This window comes from Hipposideros armiger, unplaced genomic scaffold, assembly GCF_001890085.2.
Source record: "Hipposideros armiger isolate ML-2016 unplaced genomic scaffold, ASM189008v1 scaffold_89, whole genome shotgun sequence".
Taxonomy (NCBI): domain Eukaryota; kingdom Metazoa; phylum Chordata; class Mammalia; order Chiroptera; family Hipposideridae; genus Hipposideros; species Hipposideros armiger.
The window spans coordinates 1,275,744-1,292,471 of record NW_017731439.1 but is presented as its reverse complement, the minus strand read 5'-3'; the positions used below and the strand labels follow the sequence as shown (position 1 = coordinate 1,292,471).

At 43.6% G+C, this 16,728-nt stretch overlaps 1 protein-coding gene across 6 annotated transcripts in view; it reads left to right on the top strand.

The window, feature by feature from the left end:
* Nucleotides 1–16,728, top strand: part of SLC23A2 (solute carrier family 23 member 2) — a 122,224-nt gene that overhangs the window by 46,148 nt on the left and 59,348 nt on the right. For all 6 annotated transcript variants that reach the window (XM_019644622.1, XM_019644623.1, XM_019644621.1 and 3 more), the window contains one exon: nt 5,824–6,084. In XM_019644622.1, the coding sequence (XP_019500167.1) occupies nt 5,977–6,084 (108 nt within the window). In that variant the 5' untranslated portion in view covers nt 5,824–5,976. The remainder of the gene's footprint in view (nt 1–5,823; nt 6,085–16,728) is intronic.

The window sequence follows — 16,728 nt, the reverse complement described above, 5'->3', positions numbered from 1 at the left end:
GGGCCCTCCGGTGTCCCAAGCGAGCTCCTAACCATTGCGCCACTCGGCCGGCCCCAGGTACCTTTATTTTTAAGCATCATTTATTCACGCCACAAATTTTGCAGCGCCTTTAATATAGGTGCCAAGTGTGGCACTGGGAGCCAGGGATACAGGCTGTGGGTACTGCCTCTTGTTCTGCAGCTGTCTGGCTGGGCAGGCAGACGTTATCTCGCTCTGTTATAACCACCTTCATGGTTCCCAGACATGCGATGGTAATCAGAGGAAATGCTGATGGGAGTTACCCCAAGGGAATGGAGTGAGGTAAAGGGTGATTATTTTGGAGGGATTGCATGTGCACGAGCCTGAGAGGACCAAATACCTTCAGGTCCCCAAAGAAGGGAAGTGACAGCATCTTGGGGGCCAAGCTTCGTAACAGTGACCCTGCACCCTTGCGAAGGAATTTGGGTTCCATTCTAAGGTGAATCGTCATCATGATAGTTTCTGTAGCATGGTTGTTCTAGCTGCAGTATGGACAGTGGTAGAACCATTAAGATGGATTCAGAAAATGAGCAAGAGGCTGTTGTACTGCTGATGACATGACAGCTTGTGCTGCAGAGTGGCCGGACTGCACAGGTTTGGGAGCTCTTGGTCTGAGGAGTCAGAGCTCCCTCCAAAATCACGAGGGCAGAAACCATGGGGCAAGTCAGGCTCACATGGTGCTTACAGGCCAGCTGGCCTGGGCTGTATTCACTTGGGGGGGTTGGCTATAAATTGAGCATTTAAAGGACAGTTTTATGTGTTGCTCATATAAACACTGTTAGGACAGGAATACTGATTAAGGTTTGAATCTTCCTCTGCTTATAGCTGTGTATCCCTCCGGCAAGTTAGTTAACTTCTCTGATGCTCAGTTTCCACTTTTGTGGAGTTAGTGTGCAAATCACCGTGCTTTCTAGGGAGAAATAATTGCCATTTATATAATGAGAGGGAAGAGATACGCCTGGCATACAGAGGCGCTTCGCTGGAAAACTGCTGTTACTACTCTCGTTGTGTCCTTGTCATTTTCTTTGTTGCTGAACCTGATGTTTCATCCCTCAGCCCCTCCTCTCCCCTTTGCCTTGAAGTCAGGACCAAGATAGCAGTGGCCTTGCTTAATCTTCTTTCCTAAGGAGTGGGAAGAGGGGTGCTGAGGTGCTGTGGGTGTCAGATTCCCTGGGGGATTTTGCCTTTTGTTTTAATACAAATTCTAACACATGCCCTAAACTCCACTCCCCACCCCACCCCTTTATCATTTGCCGTGTTTGCCTGTGGGCGGGCCTTGGCGTTTCCCACACAAAAGTTCAGCCTGCTCGTGGGAAACACTGTGATCTCTGATTAGTGTGGGGCTTCTGTCCCTGAGGCTGTCTTCTTCACTCTTGAGTACCTGGCTGTGGAATGCTCTGTCATTTTGGGACTTCCAAAGATAAAATTTCTTTCTTTAGCATTCACTGTCTTTTCCCATTCTCCCTCCATTTTTCTTACCCAACACGGGTGTCCACCTTTGCCAGGTGTTGCAGTCCTGTGCCCCGAAACCCTCCTCAGAGCATCCTGCCCTGCGCGGTCTTTGGCCCCATACCCTCTTGTGCTCATTGAGGCCCGTGTCTTCAGGACCCTCCAAAGGTTGCTGCTGAGTAAGAGGCTGGCAAAGTGAGTGGGTGGGTGCCTCAGTAGAGCTTGTGAAGGTCAGGTAAACGCTTGATAGAGAAATGTACAGAGTGCCTGATGGAAAGTGGTCTTGTCAGAATGGAACTTGTCCTCCTTTGCTCCAAGTGATGGGGATGGAGGGAGCATTGGCTGCTGCTGCAACGGATGTCCATGCCTGAAACAAACACGAAGATAAAACTAGGAGAGTAAATGTACTCCACGTGAAAAAGTCCTACATTTTCCCTAAAGTTAACATGGATAAGTGCAGATTGGAGAGCTCTGCTGGCTTGCGAATGGTGATGGGGCTGGCGGGGGAGCACAGAGCTTGTTGGGGGTCTCTGAATAGAGACACATGGTCCTGTGAAAATGCAGCAGTATCTCACCGTCTTTTTTGCTTGTCATCTTCCGGAAAACATAAGCTCCTGGTGGTCAAGGTAAAGGCCTGTTGGGGCCATTTCAGGTAGATCTTATTTTTAGGTATGTTCATTGTCATGCTGTGTTTTTATTTATTTATTTATTTTTAAAGATCTGGGGAGGTTAAGGGTGGCAGTGGCTAGATCATCAAGATGTGGAAGATTGATGGATTTGATTACATAAAAATAAAAATAATTCTGAAAGATCACCTACAGAATTTATGAGCAAAAAAAAAAAAAAGCCGGGATAAGATGTTTGCAGCAAATATAACAAAGACTTAAAGGATTAGTATCCTTAAAAAAATAAAGGTCGGTAAACATTATAGAAAAATAGGCAAAGGGCATAAGGAGATAAACCACAAAAAAGTCTTTGTTCTTGCTAACAGACATGAAAAGCTCACGAATCAACACATTGCAAAATCTCTGAAAATGTATCTGCTGGCACAGGTTTAGGGCTTTCAAACTTTAATGAGATGTCACACTCACCGCTGGTGGGACTGCCAGTTGGGAAAGTCTTCCTGGAAGAGAACTTTGTGTTATGTCTCAAGAGTCTTAAATATCTTCTGACCATTTAGTCTTCCGGGACTCTAGTCCAAGGGATCAGGGTGTGCAAAGGCTTTGTCACGCAACATCATTATTTGTAATCATTACAGACATGTTCCCCCCAAGTGACCACCAACAGAGCTGTGGTAATGTCTGCAGAGGAACCTCCTCTCACTGTTAAATAGCAGTTTTGAAGAGTGAGATGTGTATGTGGTAGAATAGGTAGTGGGGGTTGTCTGGAGGTGGAATTTTAGGGCTACCTTCTCTCCTCTCAGAATGCTGGAGACTTCCTGCTCTCCAGTTTTTCTCTTACCACCTTCCCTTCCACATCGCTGTGGCCCTACAGTCCCCAGCTCTCATCTGCACAGATACTTTAGGCTTCTGATCTTCCCGTCTTCACTTAGCCTTCTCTTTTGTCCATCTTTTTATATAGTGAAGAAGTCCCTTCCCAAAGCACGGATCTCACCATTATGCTTATCCTCTTTGGGCCCTCTTAGAGTCTCCTCTTTTTCCTGCTGAATTGAGTGTAACCCCTTTCACTTGGCACCCTCAGGGACTAGCTGGTCCTAGTTACGGTGCCCGTCATCTCCTGTGCAGTGAGCTGCTTGGTGGCTCATTTTCCTGCTTCTGTCATGCAGCTTGATATGTGGCTGGGATTTGTTGAGGGGAAGGGACAGTCTGGAGGTGGCAGGACGACAGTCCCACCAGTAGCCATAGAGCAGATGAACAGTAGATGAAGGGACACTCTGCCTCTTTGAAAACTGCTTCTGCTAGGAAGTTGTTTTTTTTTCCCTCCTTGAATTGTAAAACACTTTAAGAATGTAGGAAAAGGGTTAATTCTAAGTAATTAACATACGCCATCTCTGTCAGGGTTACAAGTTGAGCTAAGCAATATTTGTTGTAACTTCCCTTTTGAATATAGAAAGTTCCCACTTTTATTTATTGGAAACTGCATAGTAAGGTGGGTCCTCCTATCCTCTCCAAGCAGTAGAAAAGATAGATATAGATATAGAGATAGATATAGAGATATAGAGAGATAGAGAGATATAGATATATAGATCTATCTATCTATCTATCTATCTATATATCTATATCTATCTATCTATCTATCTATCTATCTATCTATCTATCTATCTATCTATCTATATGATGACCCACTTGTCCCTGTTCTTGAAAAGGGAAAATTATTTTAAAAGTCACTAAACTGCAATAAGTCCCCTAGACTTATTCCTTAATGGGTTTTGCTCTATCTGGTGACAGGCATGTCCCCGCTTCTCAAACTGGCACGTGTCTCCCTTGGGGAGCATGAGCTTGTGCCAAGGACCCACATGGCACATTTGGGATACTATTTTTGGCAGGAGGGAAATATCTTTAATCCATGGTTTCTCAGCCTTGACACTATTGACATTTGGGGCCAGATTGTTCTTGATTGTGGGATCTGCCCTGGCACCGCAGGATGTTTAGCAGGACCCCTGGCCTCTATCTATTAGATGCTAGTAACTCTCCCCCAGCTGTGATGACCAAAAATGTCTCCAGACATTGTCAGATGTCCCCTGGAGGGAAAAATCACTCCTGTTTGAGAGTCACTGCTTTATACATGGATATGATATGAACAAGAATGCAACATGTGCATGAACATTTAAACTCAAAGAGCCACCTCAGAAAAATTTGATACATACACCTAGCTCCTCTATTACATTGAGGAGGGCAGAACTTAATGTTCTGGCAACTATTTTATTTTACTTTTTGCCCTCTAAACTATTGAACTCTCAGATTTTGTATAATTCTTTCTCTTATTTGTTTATATTTCAAGTTCTTCCCCTCTAGCTCATCCAAAGTATTTATTGAATGAAAAGTGTCCCTAACAGAATTCCTTGAACAGGAGGTTTTCTACTTATATTTCTAAACTCCTAGGCATGTCTTCATGTTTGTAGAGCAGCTCGGCCAAGTTCATTCATCCCCAGTAGGATATTAATTGATGCTAAGGCCTGACATCATTCCAATGAGTGCCAGCGAATGTTCTCTGTCCCTTCTCACCCCTACCTGCTTGTGGTATTTTTTTCCACCATAAAAATGTAGGCATACCTAGGCACGTTTTTATCGTGCATGTGCCAATGCTTGTAGGGCTTCTTTGTGCCTTCTCATTTTTGAAGCCAAATTCTTGTTACTCTTTGGGTGGATCTCTTTTCTTGCCCAAGTCATACTTTTGTCATTTGAAATGGAGGTTTTGATTTTCCTCCTCTTCTCAGAAACTTGGCTGCATAGACTTGTTTCAGTAATTTCCTGCTTTTGACTTTTGCCGAGGTTTTTCCCTTAGCTTAGAGCATTGCACTTTTCCTTGTTAAATAACATCAGATTCTCTGAGATTCTCCGAGCACGTCCGAGCAATCTTGGGGCCAGTAGTGTTGATGTCGTTCCCGCTCTCCCTGTATCCTCTAATCTGTTGCTATGTTACCTTCCCCCCCACTCCCCTCTTTTTTTTGCTTGGATTTTTTTCTTTAGGTTTATATTGTCTTTGGACCGATATCAAATGTTTTGGTTCTATGCAAATGTTTTGGTTCTACATTGTAGCCCATGTAAAGCTCATCTTGCCACCTTCCTGGAATTCTGTGTGTCATTCAACCCTAGTTTGGTTTTATCTCCTCTTTTTTATGCTTTTGAGTGCCTTCTCCTGTCTTTAATTGGGCACTTATAGGGAATTTAGAATTTTAATATTTATCCAATCACTGTGTGGTAATGGTTGCCACTAGTTATAAGTGAGTATTTAAATTTAAAGTTAGATACAATTAAAAATTCAGTTTCTCTATTGCACTAGTCATCTCTCAAGTGCTCAGTAGCCTTGTGGCAAGCGACAACTAGGGACTAGACAGATGAATGTAGAACATGTCTATTATTGCAGAAAAAGCTCTATTGAACAGTGCTGGGCTATAAGATATAGACCGTAATGCATGTCAAAGAAAGACCTATTTTTATCCCTAGCGTTCTGATATTTTTGAAATGATGGTCCTCTTCTCCAGGGGACAATTCACAATCAGCGAGTGACTGTAATGAAGAGGGTGGGGACCTGAACAGTGTTAATTGAGCAATGTGTTCTTGGATGTTTGGGTATAACTCATATTCTGATTTTTTCCATCCAGAAAACATTGCTGACCATGTATCCTGTGTTGCTCGTGTGCTTGAAATGATTTGGCTGCTTTCTCTTTTCCAGGTGCTAAGAGATGGTGCTTGTGGGGCTCATCTCTGCCTAAGAATTGGGTGCTCCAGGACTGGAAGAGCCAGCTCTGATCCTGGGCTCCCTTCTTGAACAAGCCTTCACTTCCAGCCACTCCAGTCCAACGGTCAAACGACTCATTCTCTCTTAATGATGGGTATTGGGAAGAACACTACGTCCAAGTCCATGGAGGCTGGGAGTTCCACCGAAGGCAAATACGAGGACGAAGCAAAGCACCCCGCTTTCTTCACCCTTCCGGTAAGAGCACCCCCTGTCTTCCTTTCTTCCTGAATCACTCTTAAGTAGTTTCTGTATTAAATCAACATAGGATTAGCTTTAATGCTCATGTTTTCAGTGAAGCTTAACTTGAAAACTAAATGGTTTTCATGTGAGGCAGTCAGTCTTTGAGAGCCCAGTTGGCTGGCTCTGGTTTTGGCCCTGTTCTCTGCCTGGAGTCACGTGAGGGGACTAACTCCAGGAAGGAAGCATGTATGGCTGTGACTGCTGTAAAACTAGCTCAGTGCTTACTCTATATCAGGGGTCGGCAAACTTTTGAGATGGAAGAGTCGCCAGGGGTCAGCAAACTGCGGCTCGCAAACAGTGGCTCTGAAGTAAAATACAAAAACTAAAACTATCATAGTTTCATTTATAAAAACTTTAAAGGACATTATTCACATAATGGTGATTATGTAAAAATATATTTATGGCTCTTGAATAATTTTTAAATTGTTGTGAGGGACAGGATTGGCTTTCCCAGGGGTTGGCAAACTTTTGAGAGGGAACGTACCCAAAGAGCCGCATGTGGCTCATGAGCCGCAGTTTGCTGACCCCTGTTCTATCCTGAGGGATGTTGAAGGCCTAATTTTACCCCCATCAATGTGTTCTTATGAAACAGATCGTAACCCGACTTCAGACTTGTATTGCAGGGTGGGAGGAAACAAATGAGTGACTTATTGTTTGGAATCCAAATGTCCGTGCTTTGCATTATGGCAGCAGCACCCAAGACAAAGGTAGTTTTGCCTGGACAAGTGAGCATCAGTCAGATAAGGCTGATGACACATTCATTTTATTCAGTGCTAATATTTTTCCAGGTACAGGATTATGACTTGATGTGTATCAAGTTATCTCAACTGTTGGTTTAAAAAAGAAAAACACTTTTTTTTTTGAAAAAGATTTGTTTTTATTGGGGAATTGGGGGATGGGAACAGCGCTGGGGAATTGGGGAAGGGGAACAGACAAGTTGCTGTCCTTTTGTTGTTCAGTCTAGTTGTGGAGGACGTTGCTTCACTGGCCCAAGTTGGTACCATCATTGTGCTCTTCCCGGGCGAGGCAGATCAGTTGCCGGCTTCTGGACGGCTGCTCACGGTGGCTGCTGGCCGCTCACGCTGGCTGCTGGCTACACACGGTAGCCCATGGCAACCCACTGCAGCAGGGGACTGCAGCCTACGCCATCGCTGGCGACTCACGGCAGCCCAGCTCCAGGTTGAGCTGTTGTTCAGCATCTTAGCTGTGGAGGGCAGTGTCACTGGCCCTCATATGTGGGATCCGAACCGGGGCCCTCTGGCATCCCAAGCCAGCTCTTAACCAACGCGCCACTTGGCTGGCCCTCTCATACTTTATTAACTACCAATTTATATTTCTTAATGTCTTCACCTTTTTCACCCTGCCCCCAACCCCATTCCCATCTATCATCCTGATAGATCTAGTACTTATCTGGCACCATACCTAGTTATTACAATATTATTGACTATATTCGTTATGCTATACCCTACATCTCCATGACTACTGTATACAACCAATTTGTTCTTCTTAGTCTCTTCCCATTGCACCCATCTTTAACCCTCCTCCCATCTTAAAGAAGTCCCTCTAAGAGTCCTTGTAATACTGGTTTGTTGGTGATAAACTCCTTCAGCTTTTTCTTGTCTGAGAAGTTCCTTATCTGTTCTTCAATTCTCAATGACAGCTTTGCTGGGTAGAGTAATCTTGGTTGTATGTCGTTGCTTTACATCACTTGGAATATTTCCTGCCACTCCCTTCTTGCCTGCAAAATGTCTGTTGAGAAATCAGCTGCCAGTCTTATGGGGGCTCCCTTGTAGGTAACTAACTGCTTTTCTCTTGCTGCTTTTAAGATTCTGTCTTTGTATAACCTCTGGCATTTTAATTATGATGTGTCTCGGTGTTGGCCGCTTTGGGTTTATCTTGTTTGGAACTCTGTACTTCCTGGGCTTGTATGTCCATTTCCTTCACCAGGTTAGGGAAGTTTTTCTGTCATTATTTCTTCAAATAGGTTTTCAATTCCCTGCTCTCTGTCTTCTCCTTCTGATACCCCTATAATGTGAATGTTAGTGTGCTTGAATTTGTCCCAGAGGCCCCTTAAACTCTCCTCAATTTTTTTGATTCTTTTTTTGTTTTGTTGTTCTGGCTGGGTGTTTTCTATTTACCTTCTTATCTTCTTCCTCACTTACCTTCTGCGTTGTTGGTTGGATCCTCTGCTTCATCTAATCTAATGTTGATTCCCTGTAATATATTCTTCATTTCCATTATTGTATCCTTTATTTCTGACTGGTTCTTTTTTATGGTTTCTATCACAATATTTATGAGATCATTGAGTGTTCTTATAACCAGTGTTTGGAACTCTGTGTCTGATAGGTTGCTTATCTCCGTTTCACTTAGTTCCTTTTCTGGAGCTTTGTTCTGTTATTTCATTTGGGACATGTTTCTTTGTCTCCCCATTTTGGCTGCCTTCCTGTGTTTTTTTCTATGTATTAGGCAGGGCTGCTATGTCTCCCGGTCTTAGTAAAGTGGCCTTATGTAGTAGGTGTGCTGTGGGGTTTAGTGGCTCAGTCTTTCTGGTCACCTGAGCCATGCACCCCAGGTGTGTCCCTTGTGTGGATTGTGTGTGCCCTGCTCTTGTAGCTGAGTCTTGATTAATAATTGCACATCAATGTGAGGGACTGACCCTTGGGCTTACTGGCTGTGAGGACTGGCCTTGTCTACGGTGGAAGAGTTGTGCAGGGGCTGACCCTACAGAGCAGGATCTGCCTCAGCAGGACTCTGGTGCCTGCCCAATCCGCCCCTTGGGTGTGTCATACTTGGAAACTGCTGGGTGATGCTTCAGCTCGTTTTGAAGCTGGCCACTTGGTGGTGCCACCTTGGAGGGGATCCGCTGTAGGTCTGCTTCAGCTACAGCCCGTGCCCCAGGCGGGGCCACCCAACAGGACCACCAAGAAATCCGTAGATGGCTGCCACCTATGCCATGCTTGGAAGCGCCTTGAGAGGTCAAGCTGTGGACCAAGGCTGGCTGCCGCTAGTGCCAGCTTAGAGCTGCTCAGCCAGAGGCACAGGACAGACTCATGCCAGATGCTGCTTGTCTGGGTTCCACTAACATTTGAGAGACCCTAGAAAAGTGCAACTTAAGCCAAGGCAGGTGGTCTGCATGAAAAAGCCACTGAAAGCGGCCTGGGTGTGCCCGAACGTTGGGCGGGGCCAGTTCTCAAGTCGCTAGGGTGTGGCTAACAAATGGTGGAGACGCAGAAATGGCGGTCACCTGTGTTCGCATGCCGGGAAGGGGGAGGGCTCAGCAGAGAAACAATGGCTGCCGCCAGCTCCTCTGTCCAGGAGAAAGCTGCCTCTCCATCCCCCATCCTAAGCCAGACGACTCAATTCCCCACCACATGTTCCAGCCGCCTTTCCAGCTGCTGCCCCAGCCCTGGAGCTCAGAGCGAGTGATTCCACTGGTGGGTAAATCCGCGCGCAGCCCCTTTAAGGGGAATGCCTGGGAGTGCAGCTGCACTGTCTCTCTCAGTCACAATCTCCGCTGTTTTTCACAACCAGAAATTATGGGGACTTCTCTCCTTGGCACTGGAACCCTGGGCTGGGGTGGGGCTGGTATCTCTTGCTTCTTTAGGGGGTGAGGGGACCCTCACACCCAAAATAGCGGTCCCGATCTTTAATAGTCACACTATTAAACCACGGGAGCAGCCCGTGCCGTGTCTCTGACCTTCCTACCAGTCTGGAGGTGGCTTCTTCTGCACGTCCTTAGTTGAAAGGCTTCAGTTCAGCTTGCTTTTAGGCAATTCTCCATAATGGTTGTTTTGTAGATTAGTTGTAATTTTGATGTGGTTGTGAGAGAAGGTAAACACAGCGTTTACCTACTGCGCCATCTTGGTTGTCCTATCGAGAATGTTTTGAATTGGGTGATTATGGAATTGATCAGAAACAGTTGGGTCCCCTTCCTCCTACCTTCTGTAGTTATACAGATGTCCTCTTCCTGTAAATTTACACTTATGCCAGATTGGAACATTTTTATAATCTGGCAAGCCAGAGAAATGGAGGGCTTTCCCTGTTCGCCATCAACACTTGGGGATTTTATCGGCATCAGTAGAGGTGACATCTCTCTTTTGAATTATAAGTAGAGACAAGAAAGCTTAAACATTAAGTAGTTAATAGAAAGAGGTGATTGATTGTGAGAAAGCCTGTAAAGAAAGAAAAGGAGATAATGACAGAAGAGATCCCTGGACCAGGCATAAAAAGTATATGCAGAAAACCCAGGAGAGGTTTGGGTGGAGCCAAGACAGAGGCAAGCAGGGGATGGGGGTAAGAGCTTTAAAAAGTAAAGGTGAGGGGCGGCTGGCCAGTTAGCTCAGTTGGTTAGAGTGCAGTGCTCACAACACCAAGGTTTCTGGTTCGATCCCTGCTTGGGCCACTGAGTTGCGCCCTCCACAACTAGATTGAAAACAACCACTTTACTTGGAGCTGATGAGTCCTGGAAAAACACACTATGCCCCAATAAAAACAAAAACAAAAATCATAAGAAAATTAAAATAAAAAAATACTTCAGAAAAATGCAGTCAATTAAAAAAAAAGGGGGGCGGGTGAGCTGCCCTCCGGGAAGAGACGTGGGACCTCAGGGCAGTGGCCAGACGGGTGTGCTATTAGGCGGGAGGCCAGCAGCTCAGAGCTGTGCCCGTGTAAGAATGCAGCCAGGGAGACTGATGCCCCTTTCTTTCCTTTGCTCTGTCTTGCCCTGTCCCTCTTCTTTTTTCTTAAAGATTTTATTGGGGAGTTGGGGAAGGGGAACAGTGTTGGGGAATCAGGAAAGGGGAACAGACAAGTTGCTGTCCTTTTGTTCTTCAGTCTAGTTGTGGAGGACATTGCTTCACTGGCCCATGTTGGTATTATCATTGCGCTTTTCCCAGGTGAGGCAGACGGTCACCGGCCTCAGGACAGCTGCTCACGGCGGCTCTTCGCAGCTCACACCGGCTGCCAGCTGCTCACGGTAGCTTATGGCAGCCCACTGCAGCAGGGGCTGCAGCCTACGCTGTCGTCGGGGACTCACGGCAGCCCAGTTCCAGGTTGAGCTGTTGTTCAGCATCTTAGCTGTAGAGGGCAGTGTCACTGGCCCCCATGTGGGATCCGAACCGGGGCCCTGCTGCTCACAGCTGGCGTCCCAAGCCAACTCTTAACCAACACGCCACTCGGCCGGCCCACCCTGTCCCTCTTCTTCCTCTCCTTTCTACCCCTTTCTTCCATTTCTTTCCCTTCCCTTCTCTTCTTGTAAGAGAAGTGACCTTGGCAAACATAGGGAAGGGTGGGTGAAGAAACCATGTAATGGGTAACCTTCATTCTCATAGGCCCCTGACTCAGTGCTGGCAGATTTGAACATGCTCATTCTCAGCCGTGAAAAAGAAGGGACACCATTTTTTTTCTGGATACAAATAGTCCTGTTTAAAAAAACCAAGCAAGGAAGCCCAAAACATGTTTTTGTTCTTATAACTTTAATACTAGGTGCCGTAGAGTTCCTTCTTGTCTGTTTCTAAATAAAGAGTTTGGAGTTGTTAGATCTTAAAATCGAAAGTCTCGGTTGGATGGTAATAATAGATGTCTTGGAAAATGTTCTCTCTTGGTAAGAATAATTAGGTCTTGGGATCAACAGAGTGTGATTTTGAGAAGAGTCTGAGGATGAGTGTGTTTCCTGGAGCCCGCCCAGAGAATTGGTTCAGTTCCCCTCTTTCTGTAAGATAAGAGCTTGAATCTACTACAATAATGGCTATGATTTAGCTCTTGACAGTTCAAATTGAACAGCCAAGATGAGCAGCCTTTCTGTTTAAAATGTAACAGTTGGGAGAATTTTTTTAGAAAAGGAATATACCGATATACGCTTTGAAATAAAAACATTGGAAAGATGGGATGCAGATGGAGATTTTTATGCATGGTAAGAGATTCTTTTCCTCACTGCTGCTTTTCTTTCTAGAGTTTTTGCTCTAAAAAATTAATTTTTCTGATCTGGTATGGAGATTAACACATATTTGCTTACATTGCAGCTTACTTTTAGTTTGAGTAGAATTTCGGTGGTTTTAAATGAAATGTGAGATGTTAGTAATACAAAATGGCCACCTAATAGCTGGGACACGTACAATTTGATATGAATGATTATCAAGTAACAGCTGCTGCAGTCACTCCCTAGAGCAGATTTACAAAGTTGATTGGCATTTTGGCTGATGATCTCTTCCTTTTGTATGAGGCCAGATTCACAGACTCTTGGTCCTGGAAAGGGCCTTAGGAAAGGAAATCTTGTCCATTCTGCTCATATTCAGGGCTTGCTTTGTGCTCCAAGCTGTACCCGATGTGACAGGAACACAGCATAAGTGGTTGTCCAAGCTTCCTGCCTTCTCTACCCTGTGATGCCCACCGTCAGCACCATCCCTGCTTCCACTGTTGTCTTTGGGTCGTTTCTTGCCTGGATCATTAAGACAGCCTCCCTGTGGTCTCCCTGTCTCCCAGCCCTTGATTGTCAGTCCTGACTGTGTCTCTTGCATTCCTAGACTACTTAAGATCTCCTTTTCTCCTAGGTGTAGATACCTACTGAACCCCCTTGATCTCTAAATTTTTCATTCACTCCTAACCTGTGTTCACCTAAGCTAGGTAGGTAGGCTCCTGAGCTTATTAGAGGGAAGATACTTCAGATAGATTTCTTCACTATAATCTAAGCCCAAATTTTGTTGGAGCAAAAGCTAATTTCCTGTTAGGATTTGATAAAGTGGTCTAGGAGGAAGATGGGCTATGGGAGGTTGCCTGTAATAATGACATGGTTTTTTTCTCCCACCTCCTTTAACTTTACATACTTTAAAGCATCCATATTTCCTCCCTGGCTTTGTGGTGTAAATGTGTTGTTGGAGTGAAATGGAAATAGCAAGAAAACCAATGTGTTCTTTCACTGTATCTTTTTAATAGTTTGCATGTGTTTGTTTTCTGTCATTGTTTTATTATTTGTAATTTCATTTACAAAAAAAAAATACGTTCACTGTGGAAAATTTAGAAAACATAGAATGCTGTAATGAGGAAAAACAAAATCATTTAAAATCCCATCAGCCAGAAATACAACATCCTACTGTTTTGGTGTATTTCTTTCCAGAGATGAAACAAATATTTGGGTGTTCTTTTATAAAACTCGGACACACACACACACACACACACACATCTATGATCGACACTCAGCATGACACTGGCTATTGCTGCTGTCATTCCTGCTTCCTGTACATTTGACCATCTCAAGATTACTGTTCAGAAACACATACTTAAGCATTATTGTCTTAGCTTAGAAGAAATAAAGCAACAAACACATTATCATTGTTGAGCAATAGATATACTCCCATACCCAAAGGCAACATAGCCCTGCATATTGGAGACAAAATCAACTGGATAAATTTAAGCAGAGAAAACCTGCTTTCATAGCTGATTGAGTGATTGTACAATATTAGTTTAGGGGGCGAAATTTAAGGCCACAAGCTTGGTTTCAAATAATTTGGAAAGCAGGGAGAAAGAACATCTTGTTCCCAAAGGATTTTTAAGTAATCTGCTGATATTTTTTTTTAATGAAAACTTGATCAATTTCCTGAGATGAAAGATACCAAGATCGCCCTGTTATCTAGGATGCTATTAATAACACAAAAGAAAACCCGTTTTTATTAAGTTTAGAAACTTTCCAAGACATGTTTTATTTCCCAGTTGAAATAATAATTAGAGGTTCAAAAATGTGAAGCTTTGATAGTGTCAGGAACATTTCTTGTCCTTTTTTTTTTTTTTTAAACTCAGTGCCTTTCCTGAAGAACTGATTTTAACATTTGATTTTTAAAATTAAATTTTATGTATTAAGAAAAAACCCAAACAAAAACAGACCATCAGAACAGTTAATTTAATAAACCAAAGGAAGCTAGTAGTAAAACAAACTAGTGTTTTACTCCCTGGCGCCCTGCTGCATCCTGTGTTGAGTCAGAATTAACCCGGCACCCACTCCTGGTGGAGCTTCCCCGGAAAGGTTGGGGGTGGCAGGACTGCATCCTCATTGCCTCAGCACAGCAGGTACTCAAACAAGGTTTGTTGAATGAGTATGTGAGCCTTTTCCTAGTATGGGGAGCATTTGCATGTTACGGTACTTATTTGTTTAATTGTGTGTGTGTGTGTGTGTGTGTGTGTGTGTGTGTGTGTATGGAAGAGTAAGAGTTGCTAACTCGTGCCAGAATCTCCTCTTTTGTGCCTCATGTACAGATTGAGGTGAAATTCACACAACAAAATTAACAATTTAAAAGTGTGTACAATTCAGTGACTTCGAAAACTTTCACAGCATTGTACAACCATCACCCTCTGTCTAGCTCCAAAACACTGTCATCACCTCAAAAGGAAACCCTGTTCCCATGAAGCCATTGCTCCCTGTGGCAGCTGGCGATGAATGCAGGTGAACGTTAGCTTTGGCTAGGATAGGACCTTAAATCAGACCTGGGTTTGTCTGATGAGTTAGTAAGTACACGTTGTTGTTTTAAGACAGTTCATTCTGTGTGTGTGTACCTCTTGGCTTCCGAGTGGGTTGGTGCTGCAGTGATATGGACTTGGAGCATGGTTCTAATAGTTAAGCGTTCCATGTTATGGACTTGATCTTGCTGGTAGCTAGCTCTGCAGACAAACACCACAAACCCATTTGGCTTAGGTAAAAAGCTATAGCGTGTCTTAGAGATAGTTTTAAAAGCAACTCTTTATTTGAAATGATATAAGAAAAAATTTCCCTGTAAGCATTATGTTAGTTGAGGTCTTTGGCATACTTTAAAACTAACTTCAGACTTGGGTTATAATCTATGTGACCTTGAATGAGAAATTAAAATTTCCTCCGGCCTGATTTCCTCAACTACAAAAATAAGTGGATTAAATCTCTCTGGACCTCCACAATCCAAGCTATACTGCTTGGATCTTTAGTCTTTTTAATTTCTTCCTGTTGTAAAAATAAACTGTCCTCATTCTAGACCATCACCAATATAGATAAAGGGAAAAAGAAGGTAAAAATGGCCCCGCTGATTAAAGACAACCACTGTTAATATTTTGGTGTTACATCTTTTTTATTATCCATTTACAAAAGCAATATACAAATAACACACAAATACATACTGATGACAAAAGGCCCACATGCTAAAGAGTGGTTGGGAGTGAAAAATGAAAGGTGCTGGCCTTAACCTCTTGCTCGTAGGGCAATCTTCATGTTGGTTTGTGACTTTTCTGGGACCTTTACCCAGCATTTAGACAGGGAGATTATTACACATTTTTTTTTTTTTTTTAGCTGAGCCATCCTGCTACCTGTTGGCAGCTCAGCGGCTGCTCGGCTCGGGCTGGACTCAAACCACTGTTGCTCAGAGCTCAAACTCCAAATTTTTTATTTTTTAGTATAATTGGGGTAATTCTAGGCTTATTATTTTATGACTTTTTTTTTACAGTATTTCTTGGAGTTCTTTCTTTGTCAGTACATCAGTTTTATTTGTTTATTGGTTGGATATTATTCTTGAAACGGATATACCATAATCTAACAATGTTTTTTTGAAGACCATTTAGGTTGTTTCCAAGTATTCAGCATGGATATTTCTGATGGATAGGTTTCTATGAGCTTAACTGCTGGCTTCAAGAAAATGTCTGTTTTAAATCCCAGTGCTAAGTTACATACACGTCACACAGGCCATTCCACCAAGAACATAATCTCTCTGATAACTTAGAGTAGCTTTTCCCCCACACCTGATTCACCTTTAAAAACATCCTTTGAATTATGTTAAAAATGGAAATTTTAATTGTCATTCCTATAATTTTAAGTGAGCTTTTCGTGTGTTTTGTTGAATATTTTAATTTTTTTCCCTTGTGAATTGTATACTCCTACCCTGTGCCCATTTCCTTTGGATTGTTTGTATTATGGATTTGCAGGCGTTCTTTATGAAATTCTGATACTGATCCTTTGCTGTGTGTTGCACTGTATTTTTCCTTACACCATCCCGTATCTTTTACTTCTCTTTATTGTAGTTTATAGTACCAGAAATTAAATTTTTATATCCTTTTTTTCCCTGTATTTTAAAAAGGTAGTTGTGCTGTTGGTCACACATACAGTTTTTTTCAGTATTCTTTTTTTCATGACAGGCAGCCAGGACCTGAGGCTGCTGCATCATTAGCTGAGTCAGGTGAAGAGCAGGGCTTGAGTGCTGTGACTAGCACATCTTCTTTTTATAGGCATGGTGCGTTAGCAGTCCTTATCAAGCCGTTACTTAGGAAGGATCTTAACCAAGGCAGCTTAGGCTGCCTCTCACCTGCCCGGAAACAGCATCTTTGGCCCCTTAGTCAACCCTCTCTTGCCCCTGGAGCGCACTGGGGGTCCCACTCCTTGTAGCGTCTTTGGATGCTTCATTTCTGGTCTCCCTCAGCTGACGCTCCTGCTCACACAGCTTCCCTCTAAGGGACACATGGTATGTTTCTCCTCCATCAAAAACACATGCTGGGGCGGCTGGTTGGCTCAGTTGGTTAGAGCGCAGTGCTCATAACACCAAGGTTGCCGGTTCAATCCCCACATGGGCCACTGAGCTGCACCCTCCACAACTAGAT